At 41.6% G+C, this 21,688-nt stretch overlaps 1 protein-coding gene across 2 annotated transcripts; it reads right to left on the bottom strand.

Moving 5' to 3' along the window:
* Window positions 1-1,467: 1,467 nt before the first annotated feature.
* On the bottom strand, window positions 1,468-21,335 carry anxa6 (annexin A6). Of its 2 annotated transcripts, none has more exons than XM_012832092.3 (25): window positions 21,015-21,335; window positions 18,343-18,401; window positions 15,974-16,058; window positions 15,585-15,679; window positions 15,243-15,356; window positions 13,547-13,637; window positions 13,372-13,451; window positions 12,782-12,838; window positions 12,310-12,403; window positions 11,572-11,667; window positions 11,420-11,478; window positions 10,841-10,963; window positions 10,522-10,580; window positions 9,552-9,630; window positions 7,121-7,202; window positions 6,707-6,801; window positions 6,223-6,336; window positions 4,954-5,044; window positions 4,408-4,487; window positions 4,158-4,211; window positions 3,906-3,999; window positions 3,689-3,784; window positions 3,509-3,567; window positions 3,102-3,239; window positions 1,468-1,962 (listed from the first exon to the last, which is right to left on the bottom strand). In XM_012832092.3, the coding sequence occupies exons 2-25, from the start codon at window positions 18,349-18,351 to the stop codon at window positions 1,903-1,905; spliced, it is 2,004 nt and encodes a 667-aa protein (XP_012687546.1). In that variant the 5' UTR covers window positions 18,352-18,401; window positions 21,015-21,335; the 3' UTR covers window positions 1,468-1,902. The 2 variants fall into 2 exon arrangements, with proteins under 2 accessions (XP_012687546.1, XP_012687552.1); XM_012832098.3 differs by having other exon boundaries at window positions 3,117-3,239.
* Window positions 21,336-21,688: the final 353 nt, after the last annotated feature.

Genomic DNA, 21,688 nt, shown 5'->3' with positions numbered 1-21,688 from the left:
AGCACAGTGTTTTCTTTTGAGGCCAATTTCTATGTTGATTTGTTTAACTATCACACAAATGTACATGCATTGCCCAATGAGCTTGTATGGAAAACGCGACTGAACAGTTAGGCTTACTTTCCTATTGTAGACAGTTAGAATAGACACAATGTCTAAACAGTCAAAACCGTGGAAAACGCGACTGAACAGTTAGGCTTACTTTCCTATTGTAGACAGTTAGAATAGACACAATGTCTAAACAGTCAAAACCGTGAAAAGATTCTGTGTGGTGATTCCATCAGTGTTTTCAGCAGTGATCATGGCGAGAAACAGCAAACACATCTGCATGAGTAGATGACATTATCAACCATACTTTTATTCAAAATAACGTCAACAAATGTGCTACTCTGCTGTTCCTTTCTGCACTGTGACTGCAAATCCGCTGCACACATTACTGATGTTGCGACGGATTTTGGCAGGGGATTTCCTAGCCTCACTGTTTTTTTTTTCTTTTCTTTTTTTCCTTCTTTCCTCTTTTAACTCAAAGATGGCCTGACAACAGCTGCTCTCACACAGGCATATGTGTCCAGAAAGAGAGTGCAGTAGGGTGGTGAGGACTGTCTTTGTCGGGGGGCTGTTCTTGTCAAGCGCTCAAACTGTTATAGTGGCATATCGCACCATTGTCAGTGCCACCACAGAAACTCAGGAATCAGGAACATTCATGGGGTGTGACTGGGGGTAATCATAAACATTCCCAAGAAGGGGGGGGGGGCAGGAAGGGCACATGGGTGTGGGATAGAGAGGGAAGCACATGAGCGAGGGACAAAAGGCAGACTGTGAATGTCCATCTTCAAATCAACAAAAACATCCTCAGTTATCGGAAACAAAACTTTGGCGTCATGTGACTTGTGGTGGCTTGTGGAGACAGGATTGTACATATTCTTTAGTCGTAAACTAAGATTGATTGGTCTGGATGATCAGACAAGCAGATCCAGTACAAGTTGTTCTTCGGTTGATTCAAGTTCAAAGTACTGATATTATATAACATTTAAAACCAATACAACTCATTTGAGAATAGTAAACCATGAAATGTAAAAGGCATTAAACTACCTTTGCAGTTTATGCAAAGTCATACATTATAATGGGGAATTTTCACAGTCAAAAGTAACTCTCTTCATTTCCTACACCTGAGTCTAACAAGCTAATCATTAAAGAGGGCAACACAATTCATCATGCTGATTAGCATCTAGAATGGAGGTGAATGGAGAACTAAGCTCTATCAGATTGTACTCTGTTATAAGGTACCCAATCTATTTCCATTGTATACAGTACAACAGCAGAGCAAAGAGCGATTAGTAATGCAGACTATGGCAAACCCAGGGACAAATCAAGTTGCGATGTATGGTACAAAGTCACTTCTCAAAACAAAGGAAAGGAAAATCTATAGCAGAAGGGAAGATAACTTCTCAAAATCACACAAAGAATACATTTGAACAGGTTTTCCTTTTATTTGAAGGGAGAGCACTGTTATTTGATGGCTACAGATGGCTAATGCAACAACAGCTACAAAAACAGCTAGAATACTCTCAGTAAATCTTCTAGGTTTCTAGGTTTCACAGCTTTCCTACTGTAATGCCATAAACTCCAAATACATACATACTCCTTAAAAAAGAACATAAAACAATTACACAATCCCTTTCCAACACAGGGACGGTCAGACACAGTGAGTGATAGAGTATCGCTGGGAAAGTGCAAGGGTGAAAGGTCACAAGCTTTGGCATTGAGTGGCAGCAGCACGGGGGGGTCCTTAGTGGGCATTCACTTTCCTCCACCCCGGAGCATTGGACGGTGCCCAGTTCACAGGAAGCTTATGGGGACTGTCTGTGTCTGTGGCCGTTGCTGGGGCAACTTGCGTCCAGAGCGTTAGTCCTCTCCACCACAAAGCAAGAGCAGGGTTTTGCGGTAGTCACCAGTAGTATCACCCTAAAAAAAAAGAGGAAGTGGCTATTTTAAATCCAATACAGGGATACATCAATCAAATTATTGAAACTACCAAGAGCATCATTTGCTGACACATGGCGATCGTGACGAAGGTCGCTAAACAAATTGAGTGAAAGTGGAACACCAGACTGGAGGCTGGGCTGGCTGTGACCTCAAAGGGGTGTTTGGCCTTTAATTGCGCAATCCTGTGACGGTACCGGGGGCTAAGGCATGGACCACGTTTCATTCTGAAGCAATCTGACCTTTTGGCAACAAACCACACACGGGCACAAACGCACACGTGGCCTATAGTCAAGGAGACAGAAGACACAACAGCCAGCAAACACATAATATCATGGCAGTCATGCACCAGCCAGAATTCACACCATCTAAGCTGTTATAACTCCAGCCTTATCAGCAGCGATCCGCAGTAAGAGTGGTCATTTAGATTTGTTATTCCACTACTTTGATGAGGAAGTGCCATTAGTGGAGATACACTGACTTTACTTAAGCCAGAAATTAGATCAAGAACGTTTAACCCAGAACTATGGTGTTAAATAATGCTTATTCTTAGCGCTAGTAGAAAAACTGCCTCAATAAAACCTTTGTCTGAATCTCACAAAAATGATATGATATGATGAATGATGTTCAATACCTATTAGTGTCACTGAATTACCGCTCAAATGATAAAACTATAATATATACTCATGTCTGTACATTGTATATATTACTTTTAACATGTAGCACTTAAAATATGTTGGTACACATTTTACAAGGAATATTTACCCTCAACATCTCTTCTAAATTCTAAAAGCTTTTCATCATGAGCTTTTCAAGCGATGTTACCACAAAGAGTATAGGTTTTTGAGCGCTTCCTGTCACATAAACCCTCATCCGGTCATGCGCAGGCTTCAGAGAGGAAGTCATGCATGCAGGGGAAATTCCTAAACAGCTGTGCTGAATAGGTCCCCATAGGAGTGTGTAGTATAATCTCTTCCTCTCCAAACAAGCAAAAGGGGATGTGCGACATTCAGGGCAATATCTGGTGCAGTAAATATCCGTCCATATCTCATGGTGCAATACATTATCGGTACCGTATCACAGGCGGTGAGAAGACAGATGACAAGAAGACCATAACTTACGACAAACGCTTCTACCTGGATGAATTCGTGGAGCGAGGCGTCGTGCGTCTCTTTGAACTCTTTGCGGATGTTGAAGAGGTCGATCTCACACCTGGACACCATGATGCGAATGAGTGCCCTGTCATCGGTGCCCAAGCCCTGGGGAAAGGAGGAGAGATACAAACGACACGAGAAAAAAAAACACAAAACATGACACAAAGTCAATATCAAATACTTGAACAGATACAAAGTCAACATACAATACTTAAACAGATACAAAGTCAACATCACATACTTGAACAGATACACATATAATATAACATAACATTTTCTAATATGCCACATAGTCAACACAAACACCCATCGCACACATCCACCCATATGCCATAGTAATACAAGACAAGACAAGACAGATAGAATGCCTTTACCTTCATGGCTTTGTACAAACGGTCTGCAAAGTAGGAGGGCTGGTTCTTAACACTCCTCACTGAATTGAACACAAAAGAGAGTCAATCATAGAGACAGAGGCATTTCATATTGAACACTTTCTGGTATCTATGTTATTCATTTCAGTCCTTATTGTCAGTAGTAAAACGTGTAAAGCTTACCGATGGCAAACATGACGTTTTTGACATCTCCTGACATCTCTTTCTTAATGATCTGCTCAATGTCTTTGTTGGAGCATCGGACAAACTCCTGGAACACTGTGGGGCCAAAACAGCACAGGAGCTCAGCGTTGAGGTCTACACAGCGGGCGCTAACGCTACAAGCTGTCTTCAGTGTTTCATGCCGTCGTGAAAGAGACAGGTGTTGCCCCTGACCTACCTCTCCTCAGGTGACCGAAGCTCCTGGTGCACAGAATAGTCATGAACTTCACCTCCATCTCGCTAGAGTCATCGTTACACGCGTCTGCCAGTGCCTGTGAAGACAAACAACAAACCATCTGCATGTTGAAAAATCCTCAACAGGTCCTTCAGGTCTTCCACCTGTCCATCCGATTGTTAACATTCATATAATAATGCAATTATTTTAGTGGAAATAAAAGAAAACTTGAATCATTGTATATTTCACACTTACTTGCGCATCTTCCTCTACCCTGTCCATATCTGCTGGCCCTTCCTCTCGAGCCCCCTGGGAAAATAAAATGGCATGGTTCACCGTAGAGAAGCCAACACAACTGACAACTTCACATCTGCAGAAGCAATACTAATGATCAATGGCTAATCAATTCAATTAATGATTCATACTTGATAACCTCTAGTATTTGTGCTCTGTTTAATGTATATTTCCATCTGTTGTCAGGTGTAGAGAATGTGTCTACGCATACCTGCACTAGTGAGACGAGGATCCTGCAGAAGAGACCTGAGGTATCTGATGTGATGGCATCCTCTAGACTCTTCTTATAGGCTGAAATACATTGATTGTCAGTGTTGATGCTTTTCATTGAGATCAGTTTTAGGAAGTAAACATTGACACTTTATACAGCAATGTGATGCTGGGACATTAAGAGACTGAAATGGTATCTTAATCTCTAGATATGTGTTATGCATATGTATGCTTTGGTGAACATCTGGCACAAAGGCCTTAGATTTGAACTCTCCTCAGAGGGCAAAGAATGTCAGACATCCTGTATCTACGTGTAATAAATACTGATGCAAGATAAAAAAATGTATATGTCTAGAGTCGCTTTACATTTAATTCAAACTTCAAAGAAATATTTCAACACATGAATGCAAATTAGTTCAGGAAATGGTTTCATTAACTTAAAGCAAAACAAAACAAAGACCAAAACCGAAGGAACCGGTTTTAACCATCATAACCCGCCGTCCGTCTCCTCATGTGGGACGTGTTTCTGTCCCTTCCTGTTGCTCACCTTCCTGGTAGGCTGCACACATGGCATGGATTTCCTCATTGCTCCGCGTCACCAGGATCTCGATCAGAGCGTGCTCGTCGGTCCCCGCTCCCTTGGGCACGTGGAGAGAAGACGTTTAACAAAGCAGGCAACTGTACATGAGTCTATGTCCAGTCTAGGTCAACTAGGTCAATCTTTAGTTTATAATGAAACAATAGTACTCAATATGTTACTGTACTGTACTGTAAAAATGTAAATTTATGATATTCCCTGTATTTTCGAGTATAATGTCATATGATGGGCCTTTAATTGTTGTCCTATTGGAAAAAGGTATTGTGTTATACTAACGCGTTTCTACTATTTTGACGACCCCATTTCAATTGGTGAGGCTAAGCCAAATCAGAGAAATCTCTCAAACTGTTTCAACATAAACTGAACATTATAACAATCATGAGGGGGGATTTGAGGGAACTGAGTGAATATACTGTATCTATTTGTAGAAATGTGTTTGGACTGGTAATAACGTTTTCCATAGGAAACCCATTAAAAGCCCATCATATGACATTTTGCCTGAAAATAGAGGGAATATTCTATGGCCACATTGTTTTCAGTATTGGGTCATAGGTCGTTGGGTCATGTCGTTTAACTGCAGATCAAGTCAAGTATGACCACAAAACCATGAGACTACAATTGGTCATGTCTCCAGTCTTCCTGTTGAGCTTTCTGAAGAATTTCCAACACCATGCATGTTAGCTGACGTGCAGTACCTGCGCTCTATGTAAGATGACGTGCGTTATATGCGCTGTTTTCTTCAGAACCAACTCTATACATGTAAGATGATGAGGTTTATACTGTATGTGCTGTTTTCTTCAGAACCAGCTCTATACATGTAAGCTGACGTGCAGTATATGTGCTGTTTTCTTCAGAACCAGTTCTATACATGTAAGATGACGTACAGTATATGTGCTGTTTTCTTAAGAACATACAAGTGGGGGAATGAGTCAGTTCTAGGCATGCTAGACACAGCATACAGATATGTATCTCCCACTCTCTCTCTCTCTCTCTCTCTCACACACACACACACACACACACACACACACAGGAACACACACACACACACACACACACACACACGCACACACGCACACACACACACGAACACACACACACACACACACACACACACACGAACACACACACACACACACACACACACACACACACACACACACACACACACACACACACACACACACACACACACTCACACACACACTTATGTCAGCTTACTTCCATGGCTTTCTTCATCATCTTAGCATCAAACTCAGGTGGAGTCATCATCAAAGCCATGACCAGTCTGCACAGGTTCTTAGAAAGCTCCGATTTGAGGTCGGCCATGAGGTCCTGAGAGAAAGGAAGGTTATAATACTGTGTATTAGATTAGATTCAACTTTACTGTCATTGTGCAGGGTACAGGTAGAAGGACAAGGAAATACACTATTGTAATACATTCTGAAGGAAAACCCAGATATAGCCGTTATATACAGTCGAAACGAGCTCGGTACTTGATAACAAAGTGAAACGTTAATCATTGCTTTTTTTTCTCTTTGCTTCTTAGTGGTTGTAATCAGCTCAAGCGCTGCCAGTTCGGGTGATTTCCAGGGTGGATGTGTGTGTGTGATTATAATGATGGCTGCTTCCCTGTGCACCCTTTTTACAGCTCGAATGGAAAGCACCAACGTGAAGCGTGCCGTGACTGCCATGAGCATCTTACCCTTCCCAGGAGGGACTTAAAGACCTGTCTGATCTCCTGCCTCTGCTCATTGCTCCTCTGCGACACGATGTCGATGATGATGTCTTCATCTGTGCCTGATGACGGTGGAGAAACACAGATGCTGGGCCATGCAGTCTCAGTGACCACTACCTCAAATGACTATTAGACAAAGCTATCACACTCGTAAAATGGCCGCCTGCTGTCAAGGATGTGGCTTATGGGAGTTAACTTCCATAGTTGGAAACACATTTGAAAATGGCCTGTTATTGCCTGATCTTTGCACTGTATGTTGTCTGATCATCTTCCTGTCTTTCTCCACTTTCCTGTCCAAGTAAAGGCATTTAGTCCCCCTCCCATAGATTAAAATACGTTTCTATTAATTAATTTTTTTTTTTTTAAAGGCATTTAGCTTACCAAAGCCCTTCATGGCTTTTCGTAGGTCCTGGGCATCACTGGATGGGTCGAAGTCTGAAGCGGGGCGGACCGTTCCTCTTGGCTGCGCACAAAAGAAGATAATGGGGGTGAGTTTGGAAGAGCAAGAGAGGATAATGGGCGTGAGTTTGGAAGAGCAAGAGAAGATAATGGGCGTGAGTTTGGAAGAGCAAGAGAGGATAATGGGGTGAGTTTGGAAGAGCAAGAGAGGATAATGGGGTGCGTATTCATATTGGTATCTCATTTTATATCTGGATTTATGAATTATTTATTATTTATTATTTATATTATATCTGAATTATTTTTCTAACTATCTATAAATCATCTAACTATCTATAAATCATTTGTTAATGTGCTACTTCAAATATTCATTTTGTAATCAAGTCATTTGTATAGGGGTATTGTAATATATCCCATGATATGACTTATAGTGATCTTATAGTGTTAATTTAGATAGGATGAACTCTCTCAAGCAGGCACATGTATCTGCGTACGCGAAGACAGACACACACACGCTCACACTCAGACATACAATAACTTCACTTCCGTAATGAAATTTCCGAATGCCAGGTTCAAAAGGGCAGAAGTATTAGCTTAACAGACCGAAGCACAATGGCCTGCTTTGTACATATGTGAATCGGAATGTCTGTCTCTCACATATGTGGCAGCATGTACTGTATGTACGGTCAGAAGTCTCATTGTTCTTCATTTCAAAGTCTCACACCAGAAATCAGTGGTACCCCGTGGAGGATTGGGTGCAAACACATAACCAGTTATTGTCAAAGGACATGCCTGCACCTCCTGGGAAGAGCTAACTCAGTTAGACAGATACGCAGCCGGCCAAAAAGGCCATCTGCTTGAAACACCGGGCTTTTGAGGCCAGGGACCAGGTGACAGATTGCGGAGGGAAAATGGCCCTGTTCCAAGGTCTCATTTTTAAACTGCGCAGACGGCACAGAAACCACTTTAGAGATAACCTAACATCTAATCAGTCACCAGTTTATGCTGAACATTGAAGATGACACAGTGGTGGACTAAACATATTCAAAAGTGGAACAACAAGAAGGGGCATGTTTGATTGATACCTAGGACGCGTCTGTTGACAAAACAAAAGTAGATGACAAATGGACTGCATTTATATGAGTTTTCCTACCATAAGACTACCCAGAATGCATTGCACGTCATGCTTTGGTTCTAGCTATGGCTGAGGCTAGCGTTCATAGGCCTGCTTCCTGTTGCTGGGACAGGTTTGGGTGTGAGTAAAAACAGCCAGAAAGAAGCGCCAGGCCTACAATGGATGATCTAATCAGTGTTAACTGTAATTTGTTTTTTATTTATTAAATATAACTTATATGTTGACTTTCTTTGTTTGTGTGCTAAGGCCACACAGGCGGGTGGGGTGGCATGATGGTGAACAGTGACTGTGTGTAAACAGAACAGAGGGCTGCTCAGGAGAGGTCACTCGAGGTCACCTGAGGCGAGGCACTCATGCCATGCTAGCCTGTAGGATGACTTTACAGAAAAAAGTAGCTGTGTGTGCAAACAGAAAAAAGTGTGTCTGAGGTTATTTGTCTATATATGGCCGCAAGGGCATGTGTGTCTGTATAGGTGCTTCTGTGCATATGTGAGTGTGTGTGTGTGTCTGTACACATGTATGTGTATGTGCATGTGTATTGAAAGAGTTGTAAATCAGAATCATTATTCATGTATATCTTATAGTTAGAATCAGATTTACACAGAAAAGTATCTTAACGATATCTCAGTTCCTCCCGTGTCTGTACTCTGTGGTCTGTCTTAAGGCTGAGAAGACTATGAAAGGTTTTTCCCCCTAGACTTTCTGCCTGTCTGCAAGGTCAGAGTTGTTCTGTTATTCTTTGCATGCTCTGTCACAATCAGGACAGCCTTAATTAACTTAGCATGTTGCCAATTTGGTCGGAAAGTGGTCGCATATCATATCCATGTAGGATTGTGTCTATTGATTATGACCCTCTCCTGTCAACCTGATAGGATCCTTCAACTCAGACTATTTAGAGATGTTGGTGAATCTTATCTTTATGTGAAGCTAACCTCTCCATCTGTGAACAGCCAAAGGAATAAAGCCTTGTTTACTGATTGGTCACCGTTGTCTTACTAAGTCTCTAAGTCTGTGGTAGAAGAATTACCATCAGTATGTGTGCATATGTGTGTGTGTGTGTGTGTATGTGTGTGTGTTTCTACCAGTCTGTGTGTCTGTGTGTATACATGTGTATTTGTGTGTGTGTGTGTGTGTATATGTGTTTCTGCCAGTCTGTGTTTCTGTGTGTATACATGTGTATGTGTGTGTGTGTGTGTGTGTGTGTGTGTGTGTGTGTGTGTGTGTGTCTGTGTGTGTCTGTGTGTGTCTGTGTGTGTGTCTGTTTTTTTGTCTATGTACCGTAATTTTGGTCATGGCACTGATTTCCCACATCTTGTAGGCGATCTGGGCAGCTTCTGGGAAGAACTCTCCAGCCAGGCTGTTGACGAAAGAGAAAAGTGAGAGAGAAACACAGAGAGATGGAGTCACATTCAATCATCTGGTCATTAAGGTTACACTATCTAGGCCTAGATAGGTGTTTTGCAATGACACCTGCTAAAAAAGCAGTTTCGTTTTTCATTTTCATTTTTCGACTGTTTTTCATGAGCAGGTTTCTGAACACCTATACGCCAGTGCCTCACTTCAGTAACATGGAACATAAAACAAGGGCGGTAGGTTATAAGCACGGCACGGTTTAAAAGAAATTAAAAAAAACTTCAGAAAATAAATGAACACTTTTTCATTTCTCTGTGTTTTTCCCCTGGCTTCGTTCTTAGTTCATTTTTTGTCAAGGACCCATGGTCATATCCGAGATAGGATCAGGAGGCCCAGAAAGTCCGCAAAGCTGGTGGGATATTTCCCTGGAACTGGCCCGAACACTTTTTAGCGCGTGCGCTCTCCAAGAAAAGGCTTATCAATCATTAATTGAGAAATCTTTAATCTTTAGTAACTGAACCTTACTAATAGCATCATGATATTTTGTGCCACCGTATTATCTACAAAGTAAACAATAAACCAATAGAAGGTTACATATTTTCATCTTTTTTGTTTACGATATATTAAAGTACTCGTTGGATTCTGTTGTGAGGATTAAAATGAAGCACTGTAAAACTGAGTAAGCAAAATACTTTATCACCTCAACAAAGTCAGCCATTAGACAGTCAAGGTTGGAAATATACAAATGATAAAGTCAATGTCACCACCTACTGCCTGGCATGAGTCACTACAACTTGCAGGCATGTATTCCAGGAAAAAGCAGACTTTCACACTGAACTTTTTTTTCTCTGCAAGGTCAAGACAAAAAGATTCTTTTCACAAAAGAGAGACTCACTCATCATCTCCTCCACACAGCTTCAGAAGAGTTCGCTTATATTCCCCAGAGGTGTCGTCCTATGGGGTGTACAGATTTCATGTAAATTACACATGCACTTTTATTCAAAGCAGCCAATTGCTTTGAAGATGTTGCAGTTTCTATGCCAATCACAACTGTGAGAAAGAACATGATAAAGACAATAACTAGTGTCAAGTACACATTCTAATTGGTTGAAATAAGTTCTGATCATGCAGTGGTTTATTATCTGAAATAAATCTCTAAATGTCAAAAGCTTCGATTTTTTCACATCCGTGAAATGCATCCAAAAAATTCCAACCTGGATCATGTTGTAAAGGGACTTCTCATAGCGCAGACGGAAGCATTCCCTGATGTCAAGCATGTCGATTTCGGCCCGGGACACCATGATCCGGATCAGGGTGTCATCAGCTGTGCCCAAACCCTGGAGGGATACACAGATAACACCATGCAAGTCTATCATTACTGTGTGCAGGTGTGAAAATACTAACAGCTATGGTGACAAACATACATGTTTATATTCATACATACATACATACATACATACATACATACATACATACATACATACATACATGCATACATACATACATACATACATACATACATACATACATACATACATACATACAGTACAAACAAACATACAAGCATACATTCATACATGTATACATACTGTACATACATACATACAAACATACATACATACATACATACATACATACATACATACATACAGTACATACATACATACATACATACATACATACATACATACATACATACATACATACATACATACATACATACATACATACATACAGTACATACATACATACATACATACATACATACATACATACGAGGCATGACAACTCACCTTCATGGATTTGTAGAGACGCCTGGCAAAGAACATGGGCACACTCCTGATACACTGAACTGCATAAGAGAGGAGGGTAGAGAAAACTTTCATAGATCTGATAAAGTTATTGTCTGACATGACATGACATTTTTTGGGTAAATAAGACGTACCGACAGCCAGCATTAGTGTCTCAAAATCCCCAGAGAGTTCACTCCTGAGGCTTTCCTCAATAGACTTCTCTGCAATCTTCTGGTACTCATCAAACACTGCACACAGACACAAAACAAACACAAAAATCCTTAGTAGAAAATCATGACAACGATAATGGTCAAAATGCACAATGTTCTGATGTCATCGGGATCGTTAAGGGTTAGTATGACCTTTTAAATACCATACCAGAAACAGTAAACCAGATTTCTGTATAGGATTTAGAGGGATCTATTAGCAGAAATGTAATATTGTAATCATGGTTATTATTTAATTTGTGTATAATATTAGTTAAGAATGAGCCCACTGACTCTAGAGAGGGCTTTTTGCCTTTTTATGGCACTTGATGGCCACTGCAGGGTTTTCAGACACTCTTGGAAAGGGAAGGGTATATAGTTGGTTGCAATTCAGCAATCTCACCACTAGATGCCACTACATCCTACACAATTCAGCTTCAACACTAGACATCTAATAACACTAGACATCTAATATGAAAACTGGGGACTAAATCATAAACATGTAACACATAATGTGGGGTCAGGGTCACTTGGCCTGAGTGGGAGATGTCACAGTTATGTGCAAATGGGTCTCACACATACACTCAGAAACACAGAGAGAGAGAGAGAGAGAGAGAGAGAGAGTGAAAGAGAGAGAGAGAGAGAGAGAGAGAGAGAGAGAGAGAGAAGAGAGAGCCCTCTTACCCAGCCTGAGATGGTTGACGCTCCGGTTTCCCAGCAGCATGATGAACTTGGCCTCGTCTGTGCCCCACTGCTCCTCGCCTGCACTGTACAGGTGCTGTAACCACCAGAGGGCGACACTCAGCTCAGACTCAGACACCACAATCCTCAAACAGCTCACTGACCAGAGGGCTAGATGTCTATGGTCCTTTGACCAGATGTCTATGTTTCCTTTGGCCAAAGGGCCCAGCTGGATTCATGAGCTGAGCTCTTATCTTAGACAAATATGTTCTAGAGGTCTTACACTGTCTCTGGAAAATCTACCAAAATCCTGCCAAAATTTTGCTGCAAAACACTTTTTAAGGTAACGTCAATCAAGTGGCTATTTTTCACCATTATAGGTAATAAATAAAAGACGTGCTGTTATAGTTCATTGTTGTGATGTTGTCCCACTGGAGCCTGACAGATGTTCTTATAGGGAGTCTGGTTCACACACCTGTGCATCTTCCTCCACTAGGTCCTCATACACGACCTCGTCATCCTCTCTGGTCCCCTGGCGAAGCGAAGCAAACCAAACGTCACATTCAGCTTCTAATACGAACACAACGACCTGCTGTTGTATACAACGTGCTAGAGTACACAACTTGTGTTTACGGGGTCCTTTGTCAGACACTGGCCACCAACTAAATTCTGACCCATGAAGTAGCGGGGTAGGGTCGACAAATGAGGAGTCGACGCGTCACAAACACGACACATTTCTATGATGTACTCTAGCAAGTTGTATACCCACACTGTCATTCAGAGCCAACTGTGAAACACAGAGAAAAACACTTGAGTCCTGTTTGACTCCAATCCATACAGTACGTCATTATTCACCTAGACTCTCATACAGCTTGATTTTCATGTAAAGTAGATCAAAACACTCAAAACAGAGTCTAGGTTTCATATCAGCCATGATATGTATCTCCTCTGTGAAGTTAAGCATTAGCTGGAGTAATCTTTTATACAGTTGACCACAAAACATGCAACAATTTTTTATGGAACCTAATTTTTCTGAATGAGGGTGCCATCTTGTGTCATGCTCACCTGGAGTAAAACAACCAGCATCTTCTTAAAGTGTCCTGAAGTGTCGCCAACAACACTCTCCTCAAGGTCTCTGTCATAGGCTGCAATCACATAAAGACGTCAACATTCAATAAAACTCCATTACCCATGATACCTTGCGTACAGGTACACTAATTTTCATGGGGAAAATTCTCACCATCTTTATAGGCCTCCGTCAGAGCATGTACCTGCTCATTGGTTCTGGAGGCGAGGATCTCAATCAAGCATTTCTCATTAGTCCCAGCTCCCTGAAAGAAAACACAGACAAGATCAAACTCTTACTCTATCTACACTCCCATCTTAAAGATGACCTATTATGCTTTTCCAATTTTTCCTTTTCCTTTAGTGTGTTATATAGCTTTTTGCGATTGTAAACTGTAACGTTACAAAGCCCAAAGTACCCCCCAGAGGTAGTAACTCTCTCCTACAGGAACCACTTTTTCTCAGCAGTCTGAAACGCCTTGTTGGATTTCTAGACCATGACCCAATCTTATAACACAATCTCTATTGCCCGCCTAGCTGACCAATCAGACCACACTGGGCTCATCGGAAGAGGGGGCTTGAAAATACAGGACCTCTTAGAGAGTGTTTCAGACAGAGGGTGAACAGAGATGGACTGTATAAGAAAAAGAATATGTTTTGAAACACTGAAGCATGTAATTCTATTTTAGTAGACCAGGGGTGTCAAACTCATTTTCACCCTGGGCCACATCAGCATTATGGTTGCCCTCAAAGGGCCGGTTGTAACTGTAAGACTGTAACTACTCCCTAACATATTGTTAAATAACTGTCTCTGCATTTAATTATTGTTTATTCAAGTGTAAAAATATTGTACATTCATTTATATACATGTAAAAATATATGTAAGCACATTTGTCTGTTATTATAACATACATTCTTTTGATTTAGGGTTAAGAAACCTGCATTACTATGGTACAATACATAATTGTGAGCTGTTAAGAACATGTGTGACAGATGTGGCATTTTACAAAAACAAATGGCTGCAGACAGCTTTGCAGAGGACATACAACCAACTAATGAGAGGTTTTGATTAGAGTAAACATTTGGTTGTATACATACACCTGTAAACAATACATTGTCTGTGCTTTCATCAACAGCTAATGAAAAAGCCACATAACTGCTCGCCTCTTCGGCTAGTTCCTTAACTAGGTCTGCAATAGTGAGAAAAAATATGTTTTGGAACACTGAGGCATGTAAATCTATTCTAGTTGGCCCCCAACAATAAAACGATGAACATTGAAAATGAGCATAAAAGGTCCTCTTTCATATCTCAGTGAATATCTCTGTGTTTATTCCAAAAAGCCCACTCACTGCTTAAGTAGGTAGACTAAAATGCAGACTGACTATATCTGTATATTAAATTACACACAGAACCACAGCTCAGCCACCTCAGATTATATAAACACCCATGCGCTGAACTTTCCATGCCCCTACACTTACCTCCTGAAGCCAGCATTGAAAGCATAGACACACAAAAACAACAAGTTAAGAGGATAAACATTGACTGCAAACATGTATGACAGTACGAGCTGAAAAGCAAGACGATAAGTGAGACAAGTACCGGTAGGCAAAGACATCACAAACATCTGGACAATGCATGAGAAGCACACATAGCTACTTTTGACTATATTTGGATAAAGTAAACTGCAACACAACCATTTTTCTTAGACGTTATATTAAGGCTGCCAGACCCACATGATAAGGGGTGTGTGAGTAAAAGCTGTATGTATTAGCAAAGGTAAGACCAAAGGCTCCAGCATAGAGGTTCATAAAGCTGTTTGCAGCTGAAGGGTGCTTATTATATCAGCCTGCTACGTGATTTTAATTTGTACCTTAACGGCGTCCTTCATCTCCTTGGCATCGTGATATGCTGGAGGTCTCATCAATGCGATGATCAGGCGTTCGAACTTGCCAGTCAGCTCATATTTCAGATCATCAATCAGGTCCTGAAAGAGAGAGATTGTTGTATGCATGCATAGCTCACAGTCCTTGTTATTCTCCATGCCATGGTATGCTGACTCAGTTGTGGTGTGGGCCTGGAAATGTTGCTCTATTGTATTGTCCTGCCTGAGGAATTCTGAGGCATATTTCCTGATGCAACAGGTCAGTATTCTGGAAAACAATCCTTAAACATTTGTCCTCTCTAAGTGTTTTGTGTTATCAACGACATTTACCTTTCCGTAGAGAGATTTGTAGGATGCTCGAATCTCTTGTCTTTGGGCATTGTTTCTGGAAGTGATCAGATCCAAAATGGACTCTTTGTCGCTGCCTGTGGAAGACGGAACATTCACGTCAGAGCACTGAGCCACACACGTGAGTTCCTGCCTGGCTACAGTCCAATGTATCCAAGCACTTTTGTGCAGAAGTGAAACACAAGGGAGCATAATAAATAGGCCTTTCAACAAACACATTAGCTGGAGTCCACAGTGATGTCACCTCAAGGGTATCCTGTTCAGAGATCCCTTTCATGCATAATTAGAAGGGAAGGAGAAAATTGTACTTCAGAAGGATAAGAATAACAGAATGATATCGGCAGAATGATATCGGCACCATGTTTACTCACCGAAGCCTTTCATGGCATTGAACAGAGCCTCGGCATCGGCGTTGCCATCGAAGTCAGGGTGACCCGTAACTGTGCCTCTGAATTCCTGTGGAGGGAAGACAGCCCTGGTTCACTTGCATTATCTGTCACAACCGACTATATACTCTCAAATACTCTCAAACGGGACGACTACATGGCATGGCAGTAGTTATCTAGTCTCATGAAACTAAAAGTTCTACTCTCAAGAACAACCATTCTAAATGTCTGGCTTGCAAAACAGGCACCTAACAGAGGAACTGTAAGGTTGAAACGCTGACCTCTCAAATACGTGCCTCTTCATAGCCTGCGTGTTATACCATACAGAAGACTGTAACTTATGTATCATTGTAATAAGTGACCGAAGCCAATGATGGAATTAATTTCCAAGCACTGTTAATGACTTAAGAATATATGAATCAAGTGCCTTGTATTAATATATTCCTTGTATGAATCATGTGCTTATGAAAGCAGGAACATGGCTTTTCTGTGTTTCGGTGTGTGTGTAACTTAGATTATTATAATATAGGTGCCACTTAGTCTGCATATGTACAAGAGCATGTTTAGACCAGAGGTGATAAGAAGGATCGAACTGTGCTTCTTCCGACCTTGTGCAAAACTTCCATCCTTGCCTCGGACGTCAGAAATCCACCATGTGGTTATCCCTGCTGAACGCTAAACTTCTGTCTATATAAACCTTGTGCGATATGTTTAGTATTGCTTTGCTTTCAGCCTTGTGCTGGGAGTGAGCCCGATTGCAATTGTTGTTGTTGTTTGTCTAATAAATATACTTAGCTCCGGAGTCCTAAGGTAACTAGGGTGCCAAACAGCCAAATTATGCAAAAGACAAAGCCTGCACTCTCTAATAATGAATTACACAGGATTTTATTGTGGATAGTCTGCTCAGACATGCTTGATATTCTGATATATAATTTATTCTGTCCTGGTTACATTTAATTTAGGTGTTGACTGTTTTTTATCAGACAAGGAGACCTTACAAAGTCGAAGTCAGACAACGAAAAAAGATATCCCCAGCATACTAGACAGTTGCCCTGACAGCCATGTTCGAGGCAGAGAGGGAGAGGGAGAGAGAGAGAGAGAGAGAGAGAGAGAGAGAGAGAGAGAGAGAGAGAGAGAGGGGTGGCTGAGTCTGGGTGGGGGCTGTTAGAGAAGTCTGGAAGGCCTGGAGGAGAAGTGACAGGCAGACAGCTGACACCTGTCATATTCGGCCGCAGCTGCCCTGGTACTGTGAGAGGGTGTGTGTGTGTGTGTGTGTGTGAGAGAGAGAGGTAGAAGGAGAGCGGAAAGAACAGTCTGCCTTTCCCCAGCATATTGCGTAACCAGTACATGCATGTATATCATGCCGTGTGTGTGTGTGTGTGTGTGTGTTGCAGGGCCTTATGGATGAGTGAAGTGCATGAACATATGTGGTTGTGTGTTTGGTGGGTGCTCTGGTGAAATGGTGTCACCTTACTGACATAACTCCCCCGGTTCGTTCTGTAAAAGCTGAAGCAGCGGGGGGTTCTGTGACCGGCTCATCACACCACTCACAGGCTGCCATCTGCCTCCACATCTAATGACTCTCCCAACAGGTTCTCCTCCCTTAATGTTCCCCTCATTACTACACACAGACACACAGCCAAAGTCCTCCTTTCCAGGCCTTACTGCACATACTCACTGAGGCACCCATCCCTCAGGAGGACAGCTGTACTGCTGAACAACGCCCCCAGCAACAGGCCCTTAGCAACAGCCATAACATAAGTAAACATTTGTTGTGACCACTGTACTTACAGATGTATATGTAGGGCTTAGTATAACACAGTGAAACAGTTCAAATGGAGGGAATGATTAACCACGTTTGTATTTCTCTTTTTAACATGAACATTATCATAACGTTATTCCTCATTTGTAAGTTTCTTTGTTTCATTTCATCTACCCTGACACTCATTTCTCCAATGAGCAACTCACTCAACTTACTGCAAAACTATGAAACAGAAAAAACGAAGAAATGCTTCAACATGGTTTCACTTCAAATTATTTTTTTTATTACTTATTTTTTATTTGTTTCACTTCATTTAACTTCTGTTTATATTCATACCCCCATTAGGATGAGGACTTATTCTTGGGTCATGACCCTAAAGCATCTCTGATATCCTACCCTTCCTGCTGGACAATGAGTGGACAATAGCCTCCCCCATGGGCCTGTGTCTCACAGTAGCATCTCAATCACTTGTGATTGTGTCCACACTCCACTCAATGACTAATTAATGACATCTCATACAGCATGATACAGCTCCCTCTTCCATTGTTGTGTCTCTTTAAACGCTGTGGATCTGTTGGAAATGTGTTCTCACCTTGCCCATGGTTGGTTGACGTGGAGTTGTTGATGGGGAATGATGCACTTCTCTTGATCCTAGAAAGAGAGTGTAAAATTGTCTGAAATCAGATTTATTTTCTATATGACGATCAACGGTTCATTCATTTCAGCTATACACAAGAACAGATGTTAAATTCCTTGTGCAATTGGTTGGGGACACACGCAAGTACTCATACCCAAGAACGTAGCCTATGTATTAAAACAACAGGGTGTACTACAATCATCATACCCATACCTAACAATACAATTCACCTTCCTTCGTCAGTGTTTCATTGGATTAGGCCCGCCATAAGGCTCAACAGTGGTGTCTGGCATCTCAGACCCACTCCCTTTCACACTCACAATGATTACGACATTCTCGAAAACAATTCACATGTGTATCTCAGTGTCTGAACTATGCACTGCCTAATTATCTAAACATCACTGTCATTATACTATGACATGCCATAGGCTATCCAGGGTAAGGGGTGGGAGGGCGGGGGTATCCCTCTGGGATTACGAACCCAGATTAGGGTGAGGTAATAAATGTGATACGAACCCTGGTCACTTCAGGCACCCAAACATGTTGTGACAATAGGCTACTTCACATAATACAGGATAATTCATGCGTAGCCAAGTAGTCTCTGAGCAACTCAGCCATAACCCTGGCTCGCTTTTTCAGCAGCCTCATGCAAGTCCTTTAAAACTCCTTTGAGTGACCATCGTCGAAAAAAACGAAATCCAACAGAAGAGCTATGGCTGATTTTGCTACAACGCCTCTAACACCTATCTTCACTGGTCTTGTGTGTGCTTGCCCATCTTGTTCTTTTGCTTCTGCTACCCCATGCTTTCCAACTGCCCCCTACCCAAACCCTGCTCTTCAGCTCTGTACCTGCCCAATGGTATCCCTCTATATCGCACTGTAATGTGCCTTGTACACGTTGATCTCCAGGCTGGTCTTAGCACATTTGAACTCCTCCACCAAGCTGGTCATTGGCAACTCCAAAATACCTTCTCTATAGAAGAAACAGTGCTACAGACAACATGGAACCCCAAGCCATTTCCTAGCAACTTCATACACAGTCAATGGCCACCTTATGTGTGGCAAAAGCCCAAATTGCAAGCACAACAATTCAATTTCTATAGATAGCCTTAACAATAAATTCTCTAAGCTCTTCAACCAGTCCTCAGTCACTCAACGTGGTGCTGTAGCACCTGCCTAAACTCTTCAGGGGTTTCTCAACAATAGAAGGAAACACCTCACAATGAAAGACTCTCCTCCACCAATTCCCCCTTACTGATAGATACACTTCTCTACATTTGCTAGGTTTCACTTTAACTTTAGTTTCTGTCTCAATGTGCACAAACATTAAGTAGATAGCGAAGATAGTATGGGCTATGTGAGCTGGGTGATCTAGTTACTGTCAATCCAACTAATTCGTTTGACATCATCCATAACTGCACCTAAACAAATGCTGCACTAAAACACTAGAGAGCATTGCAATGAAGTGAAAGGCATAACTAGCCCACCCGATCCACTCCCAAGTAAGTATATTTCTGTATCGGGTCCACACCCACATGAAGCAGGCCTGTGTATGTTAGCGAACAGCTTTTCCATCTCAGCCCCTCTCTCAACCCACAATATGTCTTCCAAAATGACACGTTAGTGGAAAGCAAGTTTGGCCACGAGCCTCGCAGTCGAAGCAACGGCCATGTTTTCCAAAAAGGAAATTTTGGGAACTCCCACCCAGGTCTCACAATACTGTCTTTCTCACCGGCATCTCCAGCAAGGCACAAGTCAGGATCATTTAATAAGGAATGAAATTAAGTTTTGCAAAAGCTCAGTCTTTGTGCTGTCCACATTTACAGGGTGTGTAATGGTTCAGTCTGAAGCCACACTGCAACCATACAGAAAAGTGCAGCTTGTATGAACTGTACGAAAAGCAATGTACGGCCTCTGTGCAGTTCCTTCAGTCATCTGGTCTACTTTCTGGTCTAAAAATCACGTGGCCTGTGCAACAAACTCTTACTTTAGATTGATACAAAGGTATAGAAAAAAGGCAGGGTTTTGAGACCAATATGGGTAATGAAAGTAATATTATACCAAAGACATAACACACTGCAGTAGATCTCATCACACAGAGAAACACAAATGAACACTGTACTGAAATTTACTGGACAAGGATTCTGATATTCACTGATGATATAAAAAATGACAAGACCTAAAACAAGCCCCAGAGTTTGAGAAACGCATACATTCAGTTTATGCCTTATTTAATACAACCGGGCCTGTAAAGAGAATATGCCTGAGATGTGGGGTGAAGGAGTCCTCTGCCACACCCAATGCTGATCTAAGGAGCTCTCGACCCCCTGTCCTTAAATATTAAATCAGCATTAAAAAGCGACTGTCCAGCCACTAACACCAAAAAGATTTGAATGTCATACAACATAGACATCGTTTCATTTTCCACTAACTCAAAAGTAGGTTAATAGTTGCTTCCAAAATTATAACTTTTACATTCTTAGCATTTCCAACGCTAGGCCACATTTTGACATCTGCCACATTTTATCACCTCTGCATTAACTATATTGAAACCCCGACTTAAAGCAAAGACATTACAGACATGTAATGTACAGTTCATGTACAAAAATCTCACAATTTGTGCCTACCTTTGTAACTTTTTGCGTCTCAGTCGACTCAGCTTATAACGGTCTGGTCTGCCCTCACTCCTTGCAGCTGAGAAATCCACGGGGATATCTGCTGTTCGCTGGTAGGTGTCTGACGTAATACATGCAGTGGACGTTGCGTCGAGGAACTGGGGGTTACCAGTTTCCCGGCAGTCATATGGTTCTTCGTACAGGAATATATCATCTGAACGTGTGGACGAATGTTGATAGAAGACCATGTGATGATGTATCACCTTCTTTACCGGGCTTATCCCCCTGGAAACTCAGCTCTCGACTTAGATCTGCGTTGCTCGTAGCTCTGCAGACTGCAGTACAGTGTGCGATGAGGACTTTGCTGTCTCAGCCGGTTGTGCTTATGGTCAAAAGGGTGCTGCATTATTGCAGCCGTATTACAGTGCATTGTTTACTACTGCTGTAAAGAATTCTTAATTATACTCTTGTAAATGATAGCCTAAGTGTACAGACTAAATTATATTTGCAATGCCCATTCTATTTATGTACGTATTATTATAATTGACTCTATCAGTATAAGGTAAGGATTTTTTTAATTTTTCAAGTAAGTCACAGCCACAGGTCTAAGTTAGAGTTATACATAATCAACATAATATGAGCTTCCCCTAACTAAGAACTTTCCCCGAGAAAACCGTTAAATGTAG

This window comes from Clupea harengus, chromosome 20 (genome assembly GCF_900700415.2).
Source record: "Clupea harengus chromosome 20, Ch_v2.0.2, whole genome shotgun sequence".
NCBI lineage: Eukaryota > Metazoa > Chordata > Actinopteri > Clupeiformes > Clupeidae > Clupea > Clupea harengus.
The sequence above is the reverse complement of the archived record's forward strand: the minus strand, read 5'-3'. Positions and strand labels throughout refer to the sequence as shown.

What these genes read in the sequence shown, in the direction of transcription:
- anxa6 (XM_012832092.3), bottom strand. An exon ending in TGCTGGTTGTTTTACTCCAG is followed by an intron (nt 12,839 to 13,371) that starts GTGAGCATGACA and finishes TCGCTTCGCCAG; the next exon opens with GGGACCAGAGAGGATGACGA. An exon ending in GTGTGCAGCCTACCAGGAAG is followed by an intron (nt 4,488 to 4,953) that starts GTGAGCAACAGG and finishes AATGTATTTCAG; the next exon opens with CCTATAAGAAGAGTCTAGAG.